Genomic DNA, 17,610 nt, shown 5'->3' with positions numbered 1-17,610 from the left:
CACCTATGACTAAGTGTTTGGTACATTGTCTTGCCTTAGGGGCTGTTTTTGGGTGGCACACTGGTATTGTGAACTATGTGTCGCTTTGGTTGTGATTGGTATTTGTTTGCTTTTCAGCTTCAGAGGTCTGCATTGTTTGGGTAGGTTAATGTTAAGGGTGTCTGCATATGTGGGTATCGGGTTACTATGTGTGGGTGTTGATGGTGGGGGGTTTGTAGGGCTATGTGTTGCTTGAGGTGTAGTGCAGATGTTTACCTTCTCCTCTTGACAAAGATTCATTTTGTAGTAGACAAATCCCAGACCACCTGAAGGGAACCATCGCGCCATCCCCCCAAAAAAGAGAGGTCCATATTGATCATGAAATTCCCCATATAGGAGCTGCAGTAGACTATTAAAGGCTGTCAGTTCCTTCCACCCTTCATGCCATGAAGAAAGTTTGATTTACATCTATGCAGTTTAGATGCAGAATTGCAGGGGAAATAAATCTTGCTTTTATTTTTAAATCCTTAAAATTTTATTGATGTTAATAAAAGCTCTTCTATTTTGAAGAACTCCTGAAGATAAATCTTGAAAAAAAGGACGTATTGTGACTTCATTAAAGTAAACTTTTTTTGTTATAACACTGCAGACATTACCAAGCTTTTGGCAGTCTCTGAATTAAATTTGACACTAACAGGTGTATGTCATTATTGTTATTTGTCGAGTCATTCCCTAGTTTTTGTGAAACTCCATTTTTAACGAACAGTTTTTAGTCTGGATTTCCGCAGGTGTCACCAGTTGGGAGCATATCATGTAACCTCCTTTAGAACAGAATAATTATTATTCTAATCTTAGAACCTTAGTTCAACATTTTAATATAGCCTTAGCCAGCTTTGTGGCATAGATGGATAAACTTAATAAGTCAGGTCAAGCACACACACACACACACACACACACACACACACACACACACACACACACACACACACACACACACAGTTCTTTCCTCCAGTAAAGCTGATATTAACAGTGACTCTTTTACCAAGCATTTCAGAGACATAGCTAATGCTTTTATGTAAACCAGCAACTTCAGACCAAGCAACAATGCCTCACATGATTTGCTTGGAAGACTTGAACTATCAGCAAGTAAGTACTACAAAATCTAAAACCTATTTTACTAGGTCCTTGCCTTCCTCCAACTAAATATCTCCAAACTGCATCTGATACAATAGCCTACCCTATTCCAGTACTTATACATAGATCTATAAGTGAATCTTATGTCCCAGTCCTATGGAAGCGATGTTATATAATACGTCTTCATAAAGGAGAAACAAACAATTCCCTTTGTTTAGTTACCACTGCACTAACCCCATTTCTAAAATACTTGAAACAGTATACAAAAGCAGCTGTAACATCACCTTATAAATAAATAATCACATACATAATACATTTTACAATCTAGATTCAACTATGAGACTACTCTTTTATCATTCTTAAATACTATTAATCATAGCAAAAACAAAGCTCTTTCCACCACTGATATTCTCCTAAGGCATGTGATACTGTCTCACACTCTTCTTTTACAAAGACAGGCAAATATGGATCTGACACACAACACATTAGATTTGTTTAAATGTTACTTGTCTGACAACGAACAGTAAAACTCTACCCAATACTCAATATTAGACCAATTATACTCTTCAGTATCTTTATAAATGACAGACATGCCAAGATTCCTGATGCCACATTAGTATACTATGCTGATGACTCCGTTGTTATCTATACCTGAGCAGCCAAGTGCTCTGGATTGTGCGGAACGCTCCGCATTTGTGGTCGATTAAGCTCACTGTTCCTCTGTTCCACAATGAGCACCCGTTGCTCTGCTTTGTGACTTTTGACTGGCTTGTGCAGTTGTAGCTATTTGGCATCACAATATACAAGCCAGTTTTTTGCAAATAATTTTCTGTTAGGACAAAAGGTGATTGTCCATTTGTGATGTGTGTTGAGCACTTCAGGGTGGAATTTCAAGTGCTGCAAGTTTTGAAACCATCATTGTTTGTACTTATACAAAAAAGGTAAGACAGAGGACAAGTCAGATAATTAGTGGCAGAGGATTTATCAACAAAGCAGAGAAAAATGCATACATCTGTAAAAAGATTAATGTACCAAAGAGTTTGAGAATAAGTAATCTGACAAAATTATAGATAGAAAAAAAAAGAAACTAGAGTGGAAAAAGAACAGAAATAAAGTGAAAAGGGAAAAATAATTCTAGAAATGGTAAAGTAACTTAAAAGGCAGAAGAAAGACAGAGGAATTAAAACTCTGTAGCAGAAACACATAGTCATATAAAATGATTAATTCTTAATTATGTGCAGGAGGCAATAAAAATAAGTATCAGAGCAGGATATGTAAGTAGTGCAAGTTTAGTGGGGGGGGGGCAGTGGATATGGTATTTTGCTACTATTTTAAATACATTAAGCTGTTTTTAAAAAGTTGTTTCTTATAAACTAGGACAGTTAACCATTTGTTCACTTTTATAATTGAATGAGACTCCTAGACAGATTTTAATTATCTGACCAATAGGATTGTGAATTTGGTTGGAACTACAGTGATTTAAATCCTTGTGATTTGGTTTCTAAGTTTACGTTCTGATGAAATCCTGAGTTGAAGGGATGAAGGTGCTTAACAATATTGAATAAATATTTGTTGGTTTTAGACAGTTTTTTGCCGTCATGTTGTTTTACATCTCCTTCGGACCGAGACTGTTTGCCGGTGACTACATGAATCCAGCAAATTTTCTGTATTAGTTGCCTTTCTTAACACTCAGATCAGATAAAAGCAAATAATGAATGCATTCAAGGACATAATTCAAATTTCTGTATACCATTTAAGAAAAACATTGATCTTTGAAGTGCTTATCAGTTATTTTAAAGTTTCCAAATGTTGCTCACTTTTTGCTTCAATTGGCAACCACTTACTAGTCTCAGCAGCCTCTTCACTCAGTTAAGCTGTTCACTTCTTGTTCCTAATGCATTTTATTAATCTGAATTCCTTTTTTTTTCTTCTGAAACTTAGGCATTCAGACATAAAAGGATCATCCATGATTTTGAATGTTTATCTGATCTCTCCTTGTTCTCCTCTAACATGGAGAATAATTCCAATAATTTCACATTTTTAAATGTTTACTGATAATTCAGTTCTCTTGTGTTATTTATTTTCTGGTTACAGCTCACTAGAGTCATTCAGTTTTATTTTTGATTGTATTTGAGAAAATGCCATGTATCCACTCACTGTACTGCCCCTTATATTCTACATGTCACATTCTGCAACTCAGCCACCATATGACCCACCTCACTAACTATTCCATAGCCATAACCTTTGCAGCTTATGAAGAAATCTGTGCTGTTTACTAAAGCAAATATCCTTCTTTTACAGTAAAACAAAAAAAAATTACTCTCACCAAGATAAGAATCTAGCATCAGCTAGCACCATGACTTTATATTAATATTCTCCAAATTATAAATCAAAGAAACAATGATTGATCCAAATGTAAAAGAATAGATAGAAATGAAGACTGCATTAAGTATACTCATCTCATAAACATACAAAACAGATGTAAAACAAAGTGAAACAAAAAGAAATCAGCATATTTAAACCCATCCAAGAATATTCTGGAGGAAATATTCTAACCAATCTGAACACTTATCCACATTCAAACTCTCTGTTTTTATCTCAGTGGCAAAACCTTCTCATATTCAAATACAGTTGTAAATATTTCTGTGTAGTTCCTTGTCAGTGTATACCACTGGCATTTTTTTATAGAATCCTCCAACTTATCTCTTCAACAAGCACCAAAAAACGAAAACTCCTCAAATATATATCTGTTGTCACTCTCCATACTGTGGGTAAAGAAGTTTTTCAAACTCATTCACTCTTTCAGCCATGCAGGCATTAACAATCAATACTGCAAGTTCTTAAAGATCTGTGATACATTTGCATCAGTTTCATTCTCTCTCTCTTTCTCTCTCTCTCTCTCTCTCTCATTCCTGGGACTTTTTTCCAGATATTTGGAAATCCACAGCAGTAATGCATGTCCCTATAACTACTGCATCCATCACCATCAAGAGTCTGAAGTTTATAACTCTATTACCCTTTTAAAGTAAGAAGTTTAAAATGTTATATATTTTCAAATAAAAAAATAGTAATAGAGGGAAAAAAGAGCTATGCAATGTAAAAGACAAAGTTTACTGTAGTGTTCAGTTAAACAAACAAGGAGTTGTTGTCAGGCTTATTCAGACTTAAAAAAAATAAGCCTTTCTGATTATTTAAATATATTGAGTTGACGATATACAAATCTTGATCAGCTAAATAAAAATTCTTTACTGTCACGTCTCCATCACATGTATGCACACACACAAACACACTCTGCCCTTTTCTTATCAACTCTACCTGAACCTTACTAATATAAGATTGAATCAGTATCATTCTCAGGAGCCAAATTCATTGGCTTTAGCAAACCATCCGAGTCAACATCGGGCTCACTAATACTAAAAAAGCTCAGGTTTTATGGACTTGATTGTTCTGCAATAAATTGCTTCTATAACTGTCTTAATAACCACAATGCAACAGTCTTTGCTAATCTGACACACTAACATTTTTAGACATACACCCTCCTTCTATAGCACTCTCTTACGTTTCTCCCTTTACCTAAATAAATAGCTTGCAACACATTCCTGGCAGACCATAGCCTATGGTCTTAACTAGCTTAGGATCTTCTTTGCAGCATTTTATATTCAACATTCAGCAAGTCTTTGTTATCTCTCTCAGGTTTGTTCTGTTCAAAATCTCTATATGACACTTTTCACTACAAATAACAGAAAACTGGAGTATCCTTGATCCAGCAAGCACTTGTCTAAAAACTATACAGTTTGTTTGATAAAGTATGTAAAGTACCTAGGTGCATTTTTGGATACCTTTATCTCTTGTTTAATGTACAGCTAAGATTCAAACTAGAAATACATTTCAATGGCATATCATATATGCCAGTTCCAAATTTCTCTCCCTTTCCTTCTCTCAAAAGCAGAAACAAAACTCCTACCGTACTGTTGTAGTCCGTCTCTAATGTAAGTCAACATCTGGCACCAAATACTTCCAGTTGTACATTTCAATATAATGCACACATAGATTACTTGATTCACAGACCATCAGAGATGGTTTAACACACAAATGATGTGCATATAAGTTTATTAATCTGATTTCCAGATGCAGAATAATGACTATAGAATATTTATAGATATTTACCTAATAAATGTGCAGGAAGTCCCCCAGATAGACTAATATGTTCTGAACCGTATACTTCATATAACTTTGCTCTAATATAGGCATGTAGTTCTCTGTACAATGGCTGGATCTGAAACATAAAAAATTAAAAGTGGCATACAATGAATGCATTGAATATGGTTGTAGATTTTTAACATAATTTATTTACTCTTTAATAATCCACTAATTCATTGACCTTTGAATCAGAGACTAAAACAAAAATGACTGTACCTCTTGAGTTGTTATACTATTCCACTAAAAACAATGAAGGACACTAAATTAGTATATCCCATATTTCTCTTATGGGCTCAGTCAGTCAGATAAACGCATTGAAGTGAAATATGGCACAAAGTGAATTGCAATTATTATAATACAGAGATTATTAATTTAATAAATACACACATTTTGATTTAAACAAGTCTTTGTCAATGTAGAATGTTCTCTTGCATCGGAGCTAAACTGAAGCAATAGTGTTTAAAAATGTGTCATTAATAGAATGAGAAAGTACGAGGCAGTTGGCAAAAATAAAGACCATAATCATTTATTATAGTAAAATAGGATGTCACACAAGGTTTAAAGGGGTAGGGAATATATATTTTTTCTCTTGATCAACAATATCATTTTTTCATTAAAAAATGACATTCCATTTTTGTGAAATGAAAACCAGAGAAAACCAGATATTTTCTCCATTAGTTTTAAGTGTAGCTTCTGGTCACCATCATGACTGTATTATAATTTTTAGTGCACAGAAAGACACAGACACACACACACACACACACACACACACACACACACAGTGTGTGTGTTAAAGAAGATTCTAGGTATAGAACACCCAATAAAGAAAACAAAAATGAGAAAAAATAAAGACTGTGATAAATGACTGCTGCGGTTTCAAAGCTAAATTCCACGACGATCCCATTCTTTGTCAGCACTCGGGCAGTCCAAGTTCCAGGTTTTCTGGTATTTTTACTAGCAACATTAAAAATCTAAGCTGCTGGTCTTGATCTTTCTTATCACATTAGACTCCATGAATGACGTTAGTTGTACCCCTTAGTAAAGTTAATCAAGGAAAATATATTACTTTGTTGACTACACAGCCTTAACTATGATTTCTGCATTCCACTTCCAATGAAAAGCAAAAATATGACATTGCTGAATATGTTTATGTAACAAGGACTAGAAAAGATGACATCATACTGAGATAATTGACAAAGCCACTACTTAATTTGTATCTTCACCAGTGTCGCTTTTTATCAAGTCTGAGTTCACAAAACCTACCTCTGAGAAACCATTTTCATTCAAGTATATGACAGTCCATAACTAATGTATATCTTCATAAGGGTGTTTGGCATGCGTCTAAATTTATTTTACAAAAAAATGATGGAAGACTGTGGATGACTAAGTAATTACCCAAAATGCAGTGTAACACCTGTAGCCATATCTCTCAAATGGCCAGAATTTTGCTATATGTCCAGATTTTTTCCTCATATCATTGGTCTCCTTATCTTAAAATTTGTGGTTTTCTGACAAAACACTGACGTTTGAAGTCATTAAGTAATGAAAGCCATATGAGTTGAAGATTTCATATCCATCCAAAAATGTGTGCTAATGCAAAACCTTTTATTCTAGCAATTTTCTAAGTTTAACAATGATAACAATGATATTTAAAATCTGTCCCTGATTTTAGGCCTTTGTCCCCCAATTAATTTTGGCTTTGTCCAGAATTCTTGCACTAAGAGGTTGAGATGTATGGCAGTATTTGAGCCTAAGTCGTACTGTTCAGACTTTCTTCACTAATTAATTCATCTCATGGTCAAAGTGATATGTACAGGTGGGTACTTGGCCCAAACCTTTAGCTTTATAGAATATTTTTGCAATATTTTTTTTTATTTATTTAAGCACTAAAAGTACTTTATTGAATAAAATCTTTGGTGGTGAATTTCTGTAATGGTCACTCTACTCTTCCGTGTACTGTATAAGCATGGTGTCATCCTGCTTAGAATTTGACTTTGTAGTGATGTTAACAGTTTTCCTGTAAATGGTAACATTCCTGTGTAGCTGAATATGTATAAAAGTACATTTTATTTGTATGCTTAGCTGGGTCCTTCTTGGAGTTTTACTGAATAGTTTTTCTGGGAGACCTTCTTACCCATTGGTTTGGATGAATATATAACTAGGCTGAATTATTGCTAATCATACCTCTCAACCTCTTAGCTCAAAAAAATCTGACAAAGCCTGACATAATAGGGGGAGGCCCAAAAATAGGGAAATTCACCCCCCACTTGACTACTTATGCATGACTGACTGTAATGTACAGATGGTGAGGCATCAAGTACACAGACTCATTGTTTACTGTTCTGTGGACTGCTCCAGTGTACACAGCATGCCTGTGATGGTTCTGTGTAAATATTTACAGATATGGATCATATGGCTGCATATGCTTGAACTGGTGTGTATGTGTTTGTTTGAAAACATGCATGTTCATCCATGTTTTGGCTGTATTGTTATGTTTTGTTCTTCATTTGTCCATACGGCATGCTGCTATATCAGGTACACATAGCATTTACCAACAAAAAGCATATTTGCTGCTGTGTGTCCTGCATACAAGTTCTCATACTGTACCTTCCCTGTTCTGTTTTGCTGGATTAATAAAGCCTGATACTTCTTGATGTCCCTGTCCAGAAAGTGTTCAATACAGACCAGGTGCTTCTTTTGTTCGGTCTTTCCCTTGGTTTATCTCATCAGTACTGGGTATTTATTGGGTAGGGGATAGTTTTTGCCAGTATGTGGCTGCATTGACATGGTGTTGATATACATGATGACACAGAGCACACAAGGAAGTATGAGGGGAGGATGGGGTGGGCTAGCTATTTTCTTCTGTTGCGCGGACGCAACGTATGTGCCCTGATGTTAATGGGGGGGATGTACATCAGCATGTGACATTTGCTGGTATTTCCCACATTGAAGACTGCTGTATCAGCTTCACTGCATCAAGGCAATTTAAGTGGCTTTCCTGGGACTACCCTGTTGTGATCTATCAGAAAGATCATAATAGTGCTGGGACTGCTGTTGTGTCCTGATGGGTCAAGACTGCAGAAAGATTACTTCAACTGGCCATTTACATCTTCAGCATTATACAGGCTCTGGACATTTTCAAGACTGCACTGTCAACAATCGTGGTGACAGAGTATATTCAGCATCTTCTGTAATGGAAAATGATCATGTTTGTATCAGTCTTCTGTTTTACATGGCTTCCTGGGTATTGTTATCAGTACTGTTTGTGATTCTGATTCAGGTGTCTGCTATATATATTCTTATTTATGAATGCATTGCAGAGGCCATTTATCTTCCAGATGCATGCATCAAGTACATTGTCATGTTGATATTTGCAACTATGTCATCAGTACTGGCCAGAAACTTACAGATGATATTATAGTGTCCTTTTGTTTGCTGTACCTCTGCCAATAAGATGTGTTTGTTCATGAGTATACACAAATGCATAGCCATGTGGCCAAGCACTGAAGGCATATCAGCAATTCTGCCAAAGGCCTGTGTGGTAGAACACCTACCAAGATGGCTTTGTGTGAATTGGATGTACTTCTTTACCTGTTACACCAGGAAAGTATTAAAAATGCTTTATGTAGACATATAATATTTCCATAGTGTCAGAAGTAGACCTTTCAAAGATGCCTGTGGCCAAGAGGCACAGTGCTGTAGATGTCTTATCCTCTGGTGGGATATCCCCTCCAAAATCACATTTCAAGAGCTATACAGAATCATCATATTTTTCAGATTTCTGCAAGTGTCACCCTTTCTACTCAGTTCTATGAGAATGATTCATGGTCTAATTCACTACTGTCTACATTTTTACTGTCTATGGCAATGTTGATTGTCTATCAGTGGTCTTGTTTTAGACCCATGGTATGTAAATTTGCAGACACAAGACCCTTAGCAAATATATTTGTTTTATGGCTATGACTAACTTCCCTCTCTGTGCAACTGTTCAATCTTAGATGCTCTGCTTATTTGGATTTCATTTTATTGGTGGCAGTCACAGCTTATTTGTGTTTTCAAAAATGAGATGTTCAGTATGTAATGTTAAATGTGCTGAGTAACATTTGTTTACACTCGGCAAAAACATAGTTCGCACTGTTTTATGAGCTGCATTTCAGATGCATGCAAGTGTAAAGGCTGAATGCTGTGGCATTTCATAGATTCACAGGTTCATAGGTACATACTGGGCTAGCTGCCTTTGTGAGCCATTTTAAGCCTAGTTAATGTCCCTTTTTGTGCTTGAATAATTAGTTGCGGCTTTTTCGCTGTTTGTACTGTAAGCTCGATTTCCGAGTCCTTTAATAATTTCCATTGTTTGTACTGGCTGCCACTGTGTATCCCAATTAAGTGAACTGCAACTACTGCCCTATCCTATGTTTAATATTTTAAGTGAAAAATATATGATGTAGGCTTGGTTTCCGAGTCCTTTAATAATTAGTAGTGGCTCTTTCTCTGTTTGTACTGGCTGTTACTGCATGTCCCAATTAAGTGAACTGGAACTCCTGCTCTATTCTATGTTTAATATTTTAAGTGCTGTTTTACTTGTACGATTTCAAACTACAATTACTCGTTCTTGAGTGTTGCGTTTTTTTTTTTTTTTTATCTGTAACTGCTGGGTTTACATACTTACTGTTGATATAAGTGAAACAATCAAGTGCTGTAACTGCTGCCCCATTCTGTGTTTTCAAACATTGGGAGGGTGGCTTAATGGCTAAGGTGTTTGCCTTACAAACACAAGGTGCAGGGTTTGAGTCTCACAAGGGATAATTGGCTAGGCTTAAAATGGCTCGCAAGGGCAGTTAGCTTAGTACTAAACTATGAACCTATTATCTGCTGGGACATTTGCAACATTCAACTGCATTTCATTCATTGAACTGTAGCTGCTACCCCTTTCTGGGCTTAAACCTCAACTGCTGATATATTTGTAAAATTCAACTGCCATTTTTGCTTGTTCCTGAATGTTGCTTTCATAGAACTGTGATTCACTATCTATGTTCAGATTTTTATTGCTGTTGCACTGTACTGTTATCTGTGTTCCAGGTACCCAACTAATTTAGTGCTTGTAGCCTCCCCATAATCTCTCCCAATTCCAGTGTTCCTGTATGCAATCACCCTCACTTCAAACCCATCTCTTGGCTACCCACTACCATTCAAACAAAACTATCTAACTGAAGACTTATTCCCCCTTCTACTAGCTGATATATTGTAACCTTATTAATAATTGTTTTTTTTTATTCCTTTCCTTTGCAGTTTGCTTTTGCGGTGTCTCAACCACCCTAGGTATCTCCCACTGTTCTACACAGTATCCTGGCTTCCCGCCCTTGAAAGAACTTCCTAAGGGGATCCTGCAGTGCTTACTGTAACCATTCTACCTCCCCCAAGAACTAACTACAATGTGTATGTACCCTATTATAACAAATACCTCATACCTTACTACTGTTGTACTTTAACTCAGTGAGTGCTCACTAGCAGCCTACCATGGACCTTAGTCCCCCTTAACTCTCCAGCTCCTTCCCACTCCTCGTGGCCCATCCTTGCAATTACTCAGTTTGGCCACTACCAACCTTTCCATTTTACATTAAAAGATACAGAAACTTTTTTGTTAATCAGCTACTGCCCTGTTTTAGCTTCTACCCCCTGTAAATTCCCTGCTTCTCCCTACTTTACACACGTAGTCTATCAGTGCCTTAATCCTGAGCCTCCTTACCTCTAAGCTTGCTCTCTGTTTCACTGATAGTTTTTACTGGCTAGTCTGTCTCCTTCTCCTTGTCTCTACTCATTCTGCTCCCCTACCCAGCCCCCAGATTTCACCTGCTCCCACTACCTCTACACTTAAAGCCACAAGACCACACCCACCCCATCCCAGCACCATAGGCTCATCTGATCCCCCATCCCAGCCCCACCCTTAATAAATTCTTCCAACCCACCCCTGCTAATCTATCCCTCCCCCTGACCACTCCACAAATTCTACCCATACTTGCTACAGCCCACACCCCTACCCACTCAACTCAGTTATTCCCTCCCAGCTCAAAATCTAATTAACCATTATTCTTACAAAACCTGCCTCATTTATAAAATACTTCTTCATCTTCTGACCTTATCCTGTCTAACCTATCTCACCAGGCCCCTTAATGCCTGTCACTCTCCCCCTTTTCATACAAGTTCATTTACCATACAATACGTACACTCTTCAACCTTCATATCCCCCTATCTATACTTTTTCAACAACTGTCTATTTTTCCCCTAGAAACTTAAACCTACCTACAAATACCCTGCTCCCACCCTAATTAGCTCTACTTCTACAAAGCAAGTAACCCTCAAACTAGATAATAAGCAGTCTAAACACCTCTTTTTTTCAAATTTGCCAAGTTATTACCATCCTTCTCTCAGGCAACATTCACCCTAACCCTGGCCCCACTCCCCCCTCAATCTTACCGCCCCACCCCCACCCTCAGTAGGAAATTCCCTCCTTTTCTCAGCACTAAATGTTCAAAGTATATGCAACAAAATCCCTAACCTCCATGCATGGCTTCTTCACAATCGGCCAGATATCCTGTCCATCTCCGAAACTTGGCTGAAACCTCATATAAAATACTCTGAAATAATACCACCCAACTACTGTATCATTAGAAAAGACAGAATACATAAAAAAGGTAGTGGAGTCGCTCTCCTCTACTCATCCTCTTTCTCAGTTATTCCCTACACAAAACATGTTCCCCAATTCACTAATGCTGAACATATTCCAGCCCTAGTTCAGGTAAATACACATAAACTTATATGCATAGTTATTCTCTATATCCCTCCTGGAGACAATGTCCCAATCCTCGAAGATATTCTTTTCTGGTTCTCCAACAATATTACCAATGAGGCTATAATCCTGGGTGACATAAATATTAACTGGGCCACCATTCAATCTCCTACAAACTCCCTAAATATAAACCTCTATAACTTCTCCCAACTAATCAATTCCACAACCAGACCTTCCAAGGACTTCTCCTCTAGAAGCACCCTTGACTGGATTCTGATCTCTCACCCTCTTTACATCTCTGATAGTGGTACCCTCCCCAACTCATTCAGTGATCAACTTCCCACTTTTGCTCATTGCCTTCCCTCCAGTGTACAACTATTTCATACCTACATCTCCACATGCTCCCTAAAAAAATGTCAACCCTAATGCCTTCTCAAACTCACTAAAGCATATAAAATGGAACCCACTAAAAACTCTGTCCTTAGAAAATGCCATTATCTACTTCAGTACAACATTCTTAAACCTTTTATACAGCTTTGCCCCCCCGAAACCAAAAAGAATAAAAAGTAACTCTGTCCCTTGGTTAACCAAAGATACCTTAGCAGTCATGTGCCTCTGAGGCAAAAGCTTGGAAACGCTACCAGAAAAATAAAAATCCCATCACCCTTAATGAATATAAAATTCTTCGAAATAAAGTAAAAAAAACGTATTATATCAGACCACAAATCCTATTACTCCGTACTCCAAAACAATCACAAGACAACCCCTAAAAAACTCTGGGATGGAATCACCCCTCTCTTAAATCCAGGCAGAAAAGAAAATCCCTGCCCTAATCTGAATGCCTCCGACATGGACTTAGCCACCCAATTTAACTTTTTCTTCATTGATTCCATAACCAAACTAACATCGTCCTTCACTAACAATCCTATATCCAAACCACTATCTCCTCTATCTCATCCTCCTCCTCTAATGTTTCCTCCTCCCAACCCCCCTCCCTTCTGTACAAATCCCATCCCTATGTCTACTATAACAAAACTTCTACGGAACTTAAACCATGCTCCACTCCCCTGATAATATTCCCTCTAACTTTCTAAAGACAGCTACAGAAGCCATTGCCTTCCCAATCTTCATTCTAATAAATCAATCAATCAAAGAAGGCTATGTACCCCAACTTTGGGAAAAATATTTTATTATTCCCCTTCATAAAAGGGGCAACAATAACAATATCCCTAATTTTTGACCTATCGCCATCTTATCCCCATCTCTAAACTGCTTGAAAAATGTATCCATCTGCAACATTTACCCTGTCTCATAGATAACCACCTACTAACTCTCACACAACACGGATTCAGGCCTGGCCATAGCACTAGCACCGGTCTGCTCTCCTTCATAGAAACTATTAACAAAGCCTGTGACTCTGGCTGTATTATGTCTACCCTCCTCCTCCTCCTAGACCATTCTAAGGCTTTCGATACTATCTCTCACAATCTTCTCCTAACTAAACTCTCTAAACTAAATGTATCCCTTTCCTCTATCAACTGGTTTACTAGTTATCTCTCTAATAGGCAACAAGCAGTCAAATGGAAAAAGCCACCTCCCCATTCCTCAGTACTCCCTCAGGTGTACCCCAAGGTTCCATAATAGGTCCCCTACTGTCCAATATTTTCATAAATGACTTCCACCATACCATCCCCAATGCAAAACGTATCCAATACGCTGATGATGCAACAATCATCTGTTCTGCAACCTTAACTCTTATAAAATTAACCCAGCACGCCTTCTCTTCTACTGAACAATGGATGTTAGGTAATCACCTAGCACTTAATGCATCAGAAACTAAACTTATGATATTTACCCCTTCTAAAACCACCACCATAGAAAAAACTCCTTCACCCTCACCAGTCAGAACAATACACCTCTTGAAATAGTATCCAGTGCAAAACTACTAGGTGTCCTCATTGGTAATCAGCTTAAGTCTGATACCCGCCTACAAATAAATATAAAAAAAACACACCAGAAACTTGGTATGCTCTACCACCACAATCGCTACCTCCCTCCCTCTATCAAGTTGGTTCTCTCTACCACACACCTCATCCCTTCTCTGTTATATGGTGCCCCACTCATTAATAACCTACAATCTTCCCTCAAGACAAAACTCTCCTTCTGTTACAACAACATTTCCAAATTTGCCATAGGCTACAGATCCTCCACCCATCACTGTATTGCCATTGACAAACTGAATTGGCTAGAGTTGCCCAATTGTCTTACCTACACTCAACTCACCCAAGCTCACAAACTCATCTTCAGTCCCTCTCTCTGCACCCTCCCTTGCCTCCACCTTTAAAATGCACATACCTGATAGACTCCAGAGATCCAACACCCATAATCTGATTGAATTGCACAAACCCACCACCCACCAGGTAAACATCTATTGTCCTTCTGTCTGGCATGCCTACCACCCACCAGGTAAACATCTATTGTCCTTCTGTCTAGCATGCCTCTGGAGCTCACTGCCACCACTGGCAGCTGCTCTTCCTTTAAAACCTTGCTTCACTCACACCTAAAATCCCATTGGGAATGTTACTGCTCCAATCTTACACAAACTCCCTTAGAAACTCACATTCTCTCCCCCTCCCTCCCCCTGTCCTTTCCCTCCCCACACTAAACTATCTACCTCCCCAACTCTTCCTTCACTAACTCTTCCCTCTCTCCTCATCTCTGCCTTAGCTCACTTTCCTATTACATCACCCTCATACAACCTATGTATTCCTTGCCCGTACTGTTATATTTCTTCAGTAGGAACACATATACTTGTAAATATCTACTTATTGTTTTTAATTTCTGTTTGCATTTTGTAGGAACTAACATATTTGTAAATATTACTTACATTTTTTTTATAAGTTCTTTTTTACTAAATTTCACCCTCAAATACCATGTGTTTTATCTGTACTTCTGTATTTTTAATAACTTGTTTATTATGTACATTGTATTTTTGGAGCTTTTCTCCCCAGGACTCCATTGAAAATGGGCTTCTATCAGACCAATGGACTATCCTGGCAAACAAACTGCAAATAAAATGAATAAAATAAATTAAAATAACCTATCCCATTTGGTTAGAGATTGGCCTTACCCATCCCATGGTCAATAATTGATATAATACTCCTAATGAAAATGACTGGGATCATACCATAGATAATTTGAAGGGACCCATGATTGGAATAAAGCATTTAGAAGCTGCCTCTGTCCATTAATAGTACAGGAAGTAGTCCTGGGGTTAAAATTTATATTTCCCATCCATAGATCTAAGTTGTGCTTGAACATGGACAGGGATGAATTTTGTTTTATATGGATGGGGAGTCTGTTCCAGGGCAACAGTAACCTCTGTAAGATCTGCCTTTCTCTCCAAACCATTCTACTGATGTTTCAAAACAGGTTTAGAACCATAGACTGAGTATTTCTGGATGATGCCATCTGTTTTCCTAATGTGCAGTAAATCCATCAGTAATGGGTTGGGGGATGTCTTGTATGCCATACACAGGTCACCTCTTAGGAGCCTGTCACATACCATGTTTAGTGTCAGGGCTTTGAGTCTGTCAATGTAAGACATGTAGTTTAGACTTTGTATCCTGTTAGTAAGGTATCTTTGTGGGTGCTCCTGTTGTTGCATGTGTCTGGACAGATACATGCCAAAGGAGGCACTATATTGAATCACTGTCCTAATGAGTCATGAGTAGAGGAGGACAATGACGTCCTTAGATCTGGAAATAATTCCATTGTTTATAAGCTATGCAATGTAGGATTATTTTACAATAAGAAACACATGTTGGTCAAAAGTTAGAGCACTGTGCACATATGTTCAAAAATCCTGAACAACTGAGTCAGCTCTTGGGGCGTATTGTCAATGTGGTAGTTCCCTGGGATTGATGACTTCAATAATAAAAGAATAATGCATTTTTTCAGATTTAGCTTCAGTCCATGATTTTGACACCAGTTATTTATTTGAAACAAACCATCCTGCAGGATTGCTACATTATTTGGGGACTCAATGACCGCTCCTAACTTGCAGTCATCTTTAAACTTTAGTCAGCCAGAGCACTTTGGTATTGGCCTTTACTTCAGAAAAGTAGGTGACAAACAGGAGAAGCCCCAGCACTGAGACCTGGGGGACTACATTCATGAATGGTCTCTTTGTGGAGTTAACTACCCCTGTTTTGATTATCTGCATCCTATTTGTGAACTAGTTGACAATTCAGTAGGTGACACAAGGGGTTATTGCCAGTTTATTTAGTTTTCTACTATGCCTGAGTGGGAAATTGTATTAAAAGCTTTGGCCAGGTCTAGGTATGCGGTGTGTACCATTTTGCCATCATCCATTATTTTGGTGACCTTTTCAAAAAATCCACTAGGTTGAGTAAGCATGACCTGCTTTTGACAAATCCAAACTGAGACCATCCTTTCTGACCGTTTATTTGTGAATCCATCCTATACTTAACAAAGGCTAACAAAAGCCTCCAGGCATAAAGGAAATCAATACAATTTCATTCATCTCCTGTATTGTGAATATATGTAATATTGCCCATCCATTCCAAGAAGATACACAGGCAAGACAATATTTAGTGAAAGAAATAAACCCTGTGTGAAGTCAGAGTTCATTTTAATTAAAAACAACAAAAAATAACCTGTTTAAAAGTCTCCTCAACATCTCTAAGCAGATTATCACGACTGTATGCATATTTCCCAGATTCATGGGTTTGGTAATTTGCTCTCCAGTAATCACCAAGATCTGAATAACCTTCAATAAATAAGAACAGAAAAAAAATTACAATTAATTTAAACCCTGTAGACTGATTATAAGCAGCATGGTGAGATAACATATATGAATGTTCAACAAAGCTATGCAAAACCATTCTCATGAAGAAAAACAGTTCAATCAACAGTACTTTTTTTTTGATTGAACATATTTGACATACTTTTAAAAAAGTATTTCTGTGCTATAGTCTCACTGACCATTATATGTGTACAGTTATATTTCAATTAGTTATTTATTTAAGCAACAAAATCTTGGTTTATGAAAGATTACACAACTAATGATCAATTAATGAAAAGCACAAAACTCATCATACATGCATAGAAATAGCAACCTCTTTCCAGTTAGGCCACTAGTATAATAAGTTCTGACATCATCTTACACTGTATATAAAGAAATCTGCTAATTTGGCTTGTTAAGCTGTTTTTTTTTTTTTCATTATTTAATATACTTGGACGGTGCAGTGGTGCAGCAGTAGCATTGTTACCTCACAGCAAGAGGTTCTCCGGTTCGATTCTCGACTGGGGTGCCTTTTGTGTGGAGTCTGCATGTCCTCCCTCCATTCATGTGAGTTTTCTGCAGGTGCTCCTGTTTCCTCCCATGTTACAAACACATGTGTCTGGAGCATTTCTCCCTGAGCGTCCACTGAAAATTGTCTTTGTTCCCAATTGGACTTTCCTGGTAAATAAATAATTTAATATTA

General features: G+C 37.5%; 1 protein-coding gene across 1 annotated transcript in view; it reads right to left on the bottom strand.

Annotated features, from left to right (window-relative positions):
* Nucleotides 1–17,610, bottom strand: part of LOC122803178 (angiotensin-converting enzyme 2-like) — a 476,585-nt gene that overhangs the window by 338,827 nt on the left and 120,148 nt on the right. Inside the window, exons 5-6 of the mRNA XM_044072792.1 lie at nucleotides 16,780–16,892; nucleotides 5,281–5,389 (exon numbers count right to left, since the gene is read on the bottom strand). Coding sequence (XP_043928727.1) covers nucleotides 5,281–5,389; nucleotides 16,780–16,892 — 222 coding nt within the window. The remainder of the gene's footprint in view (nucleotides 1–5,280; nucleotides 5,390–16,779; nucleotides 16,893–17,610) is intronic.

The sequence above is a fragment of the Protopterus annectens genome, chromosome 5.part1, assembly GCF_019279795.1.
Source record: "Protopterus annectens isolate FY-2018-M chromosome 5.part1, PAN1.0, whole genome shotgun sequence".
Classification (NCBI taxonomy): Eukaryota; Metazoa; Chordata; order Ceratodontiformes; family Protopteridae; genus Protopterus; species Protopterus annectens.
The sequence above is the reverse complement of the archived record's forward strand: the minus strand, read 5'-3'. Positions and strand labels throughout refer to the sequence as shown.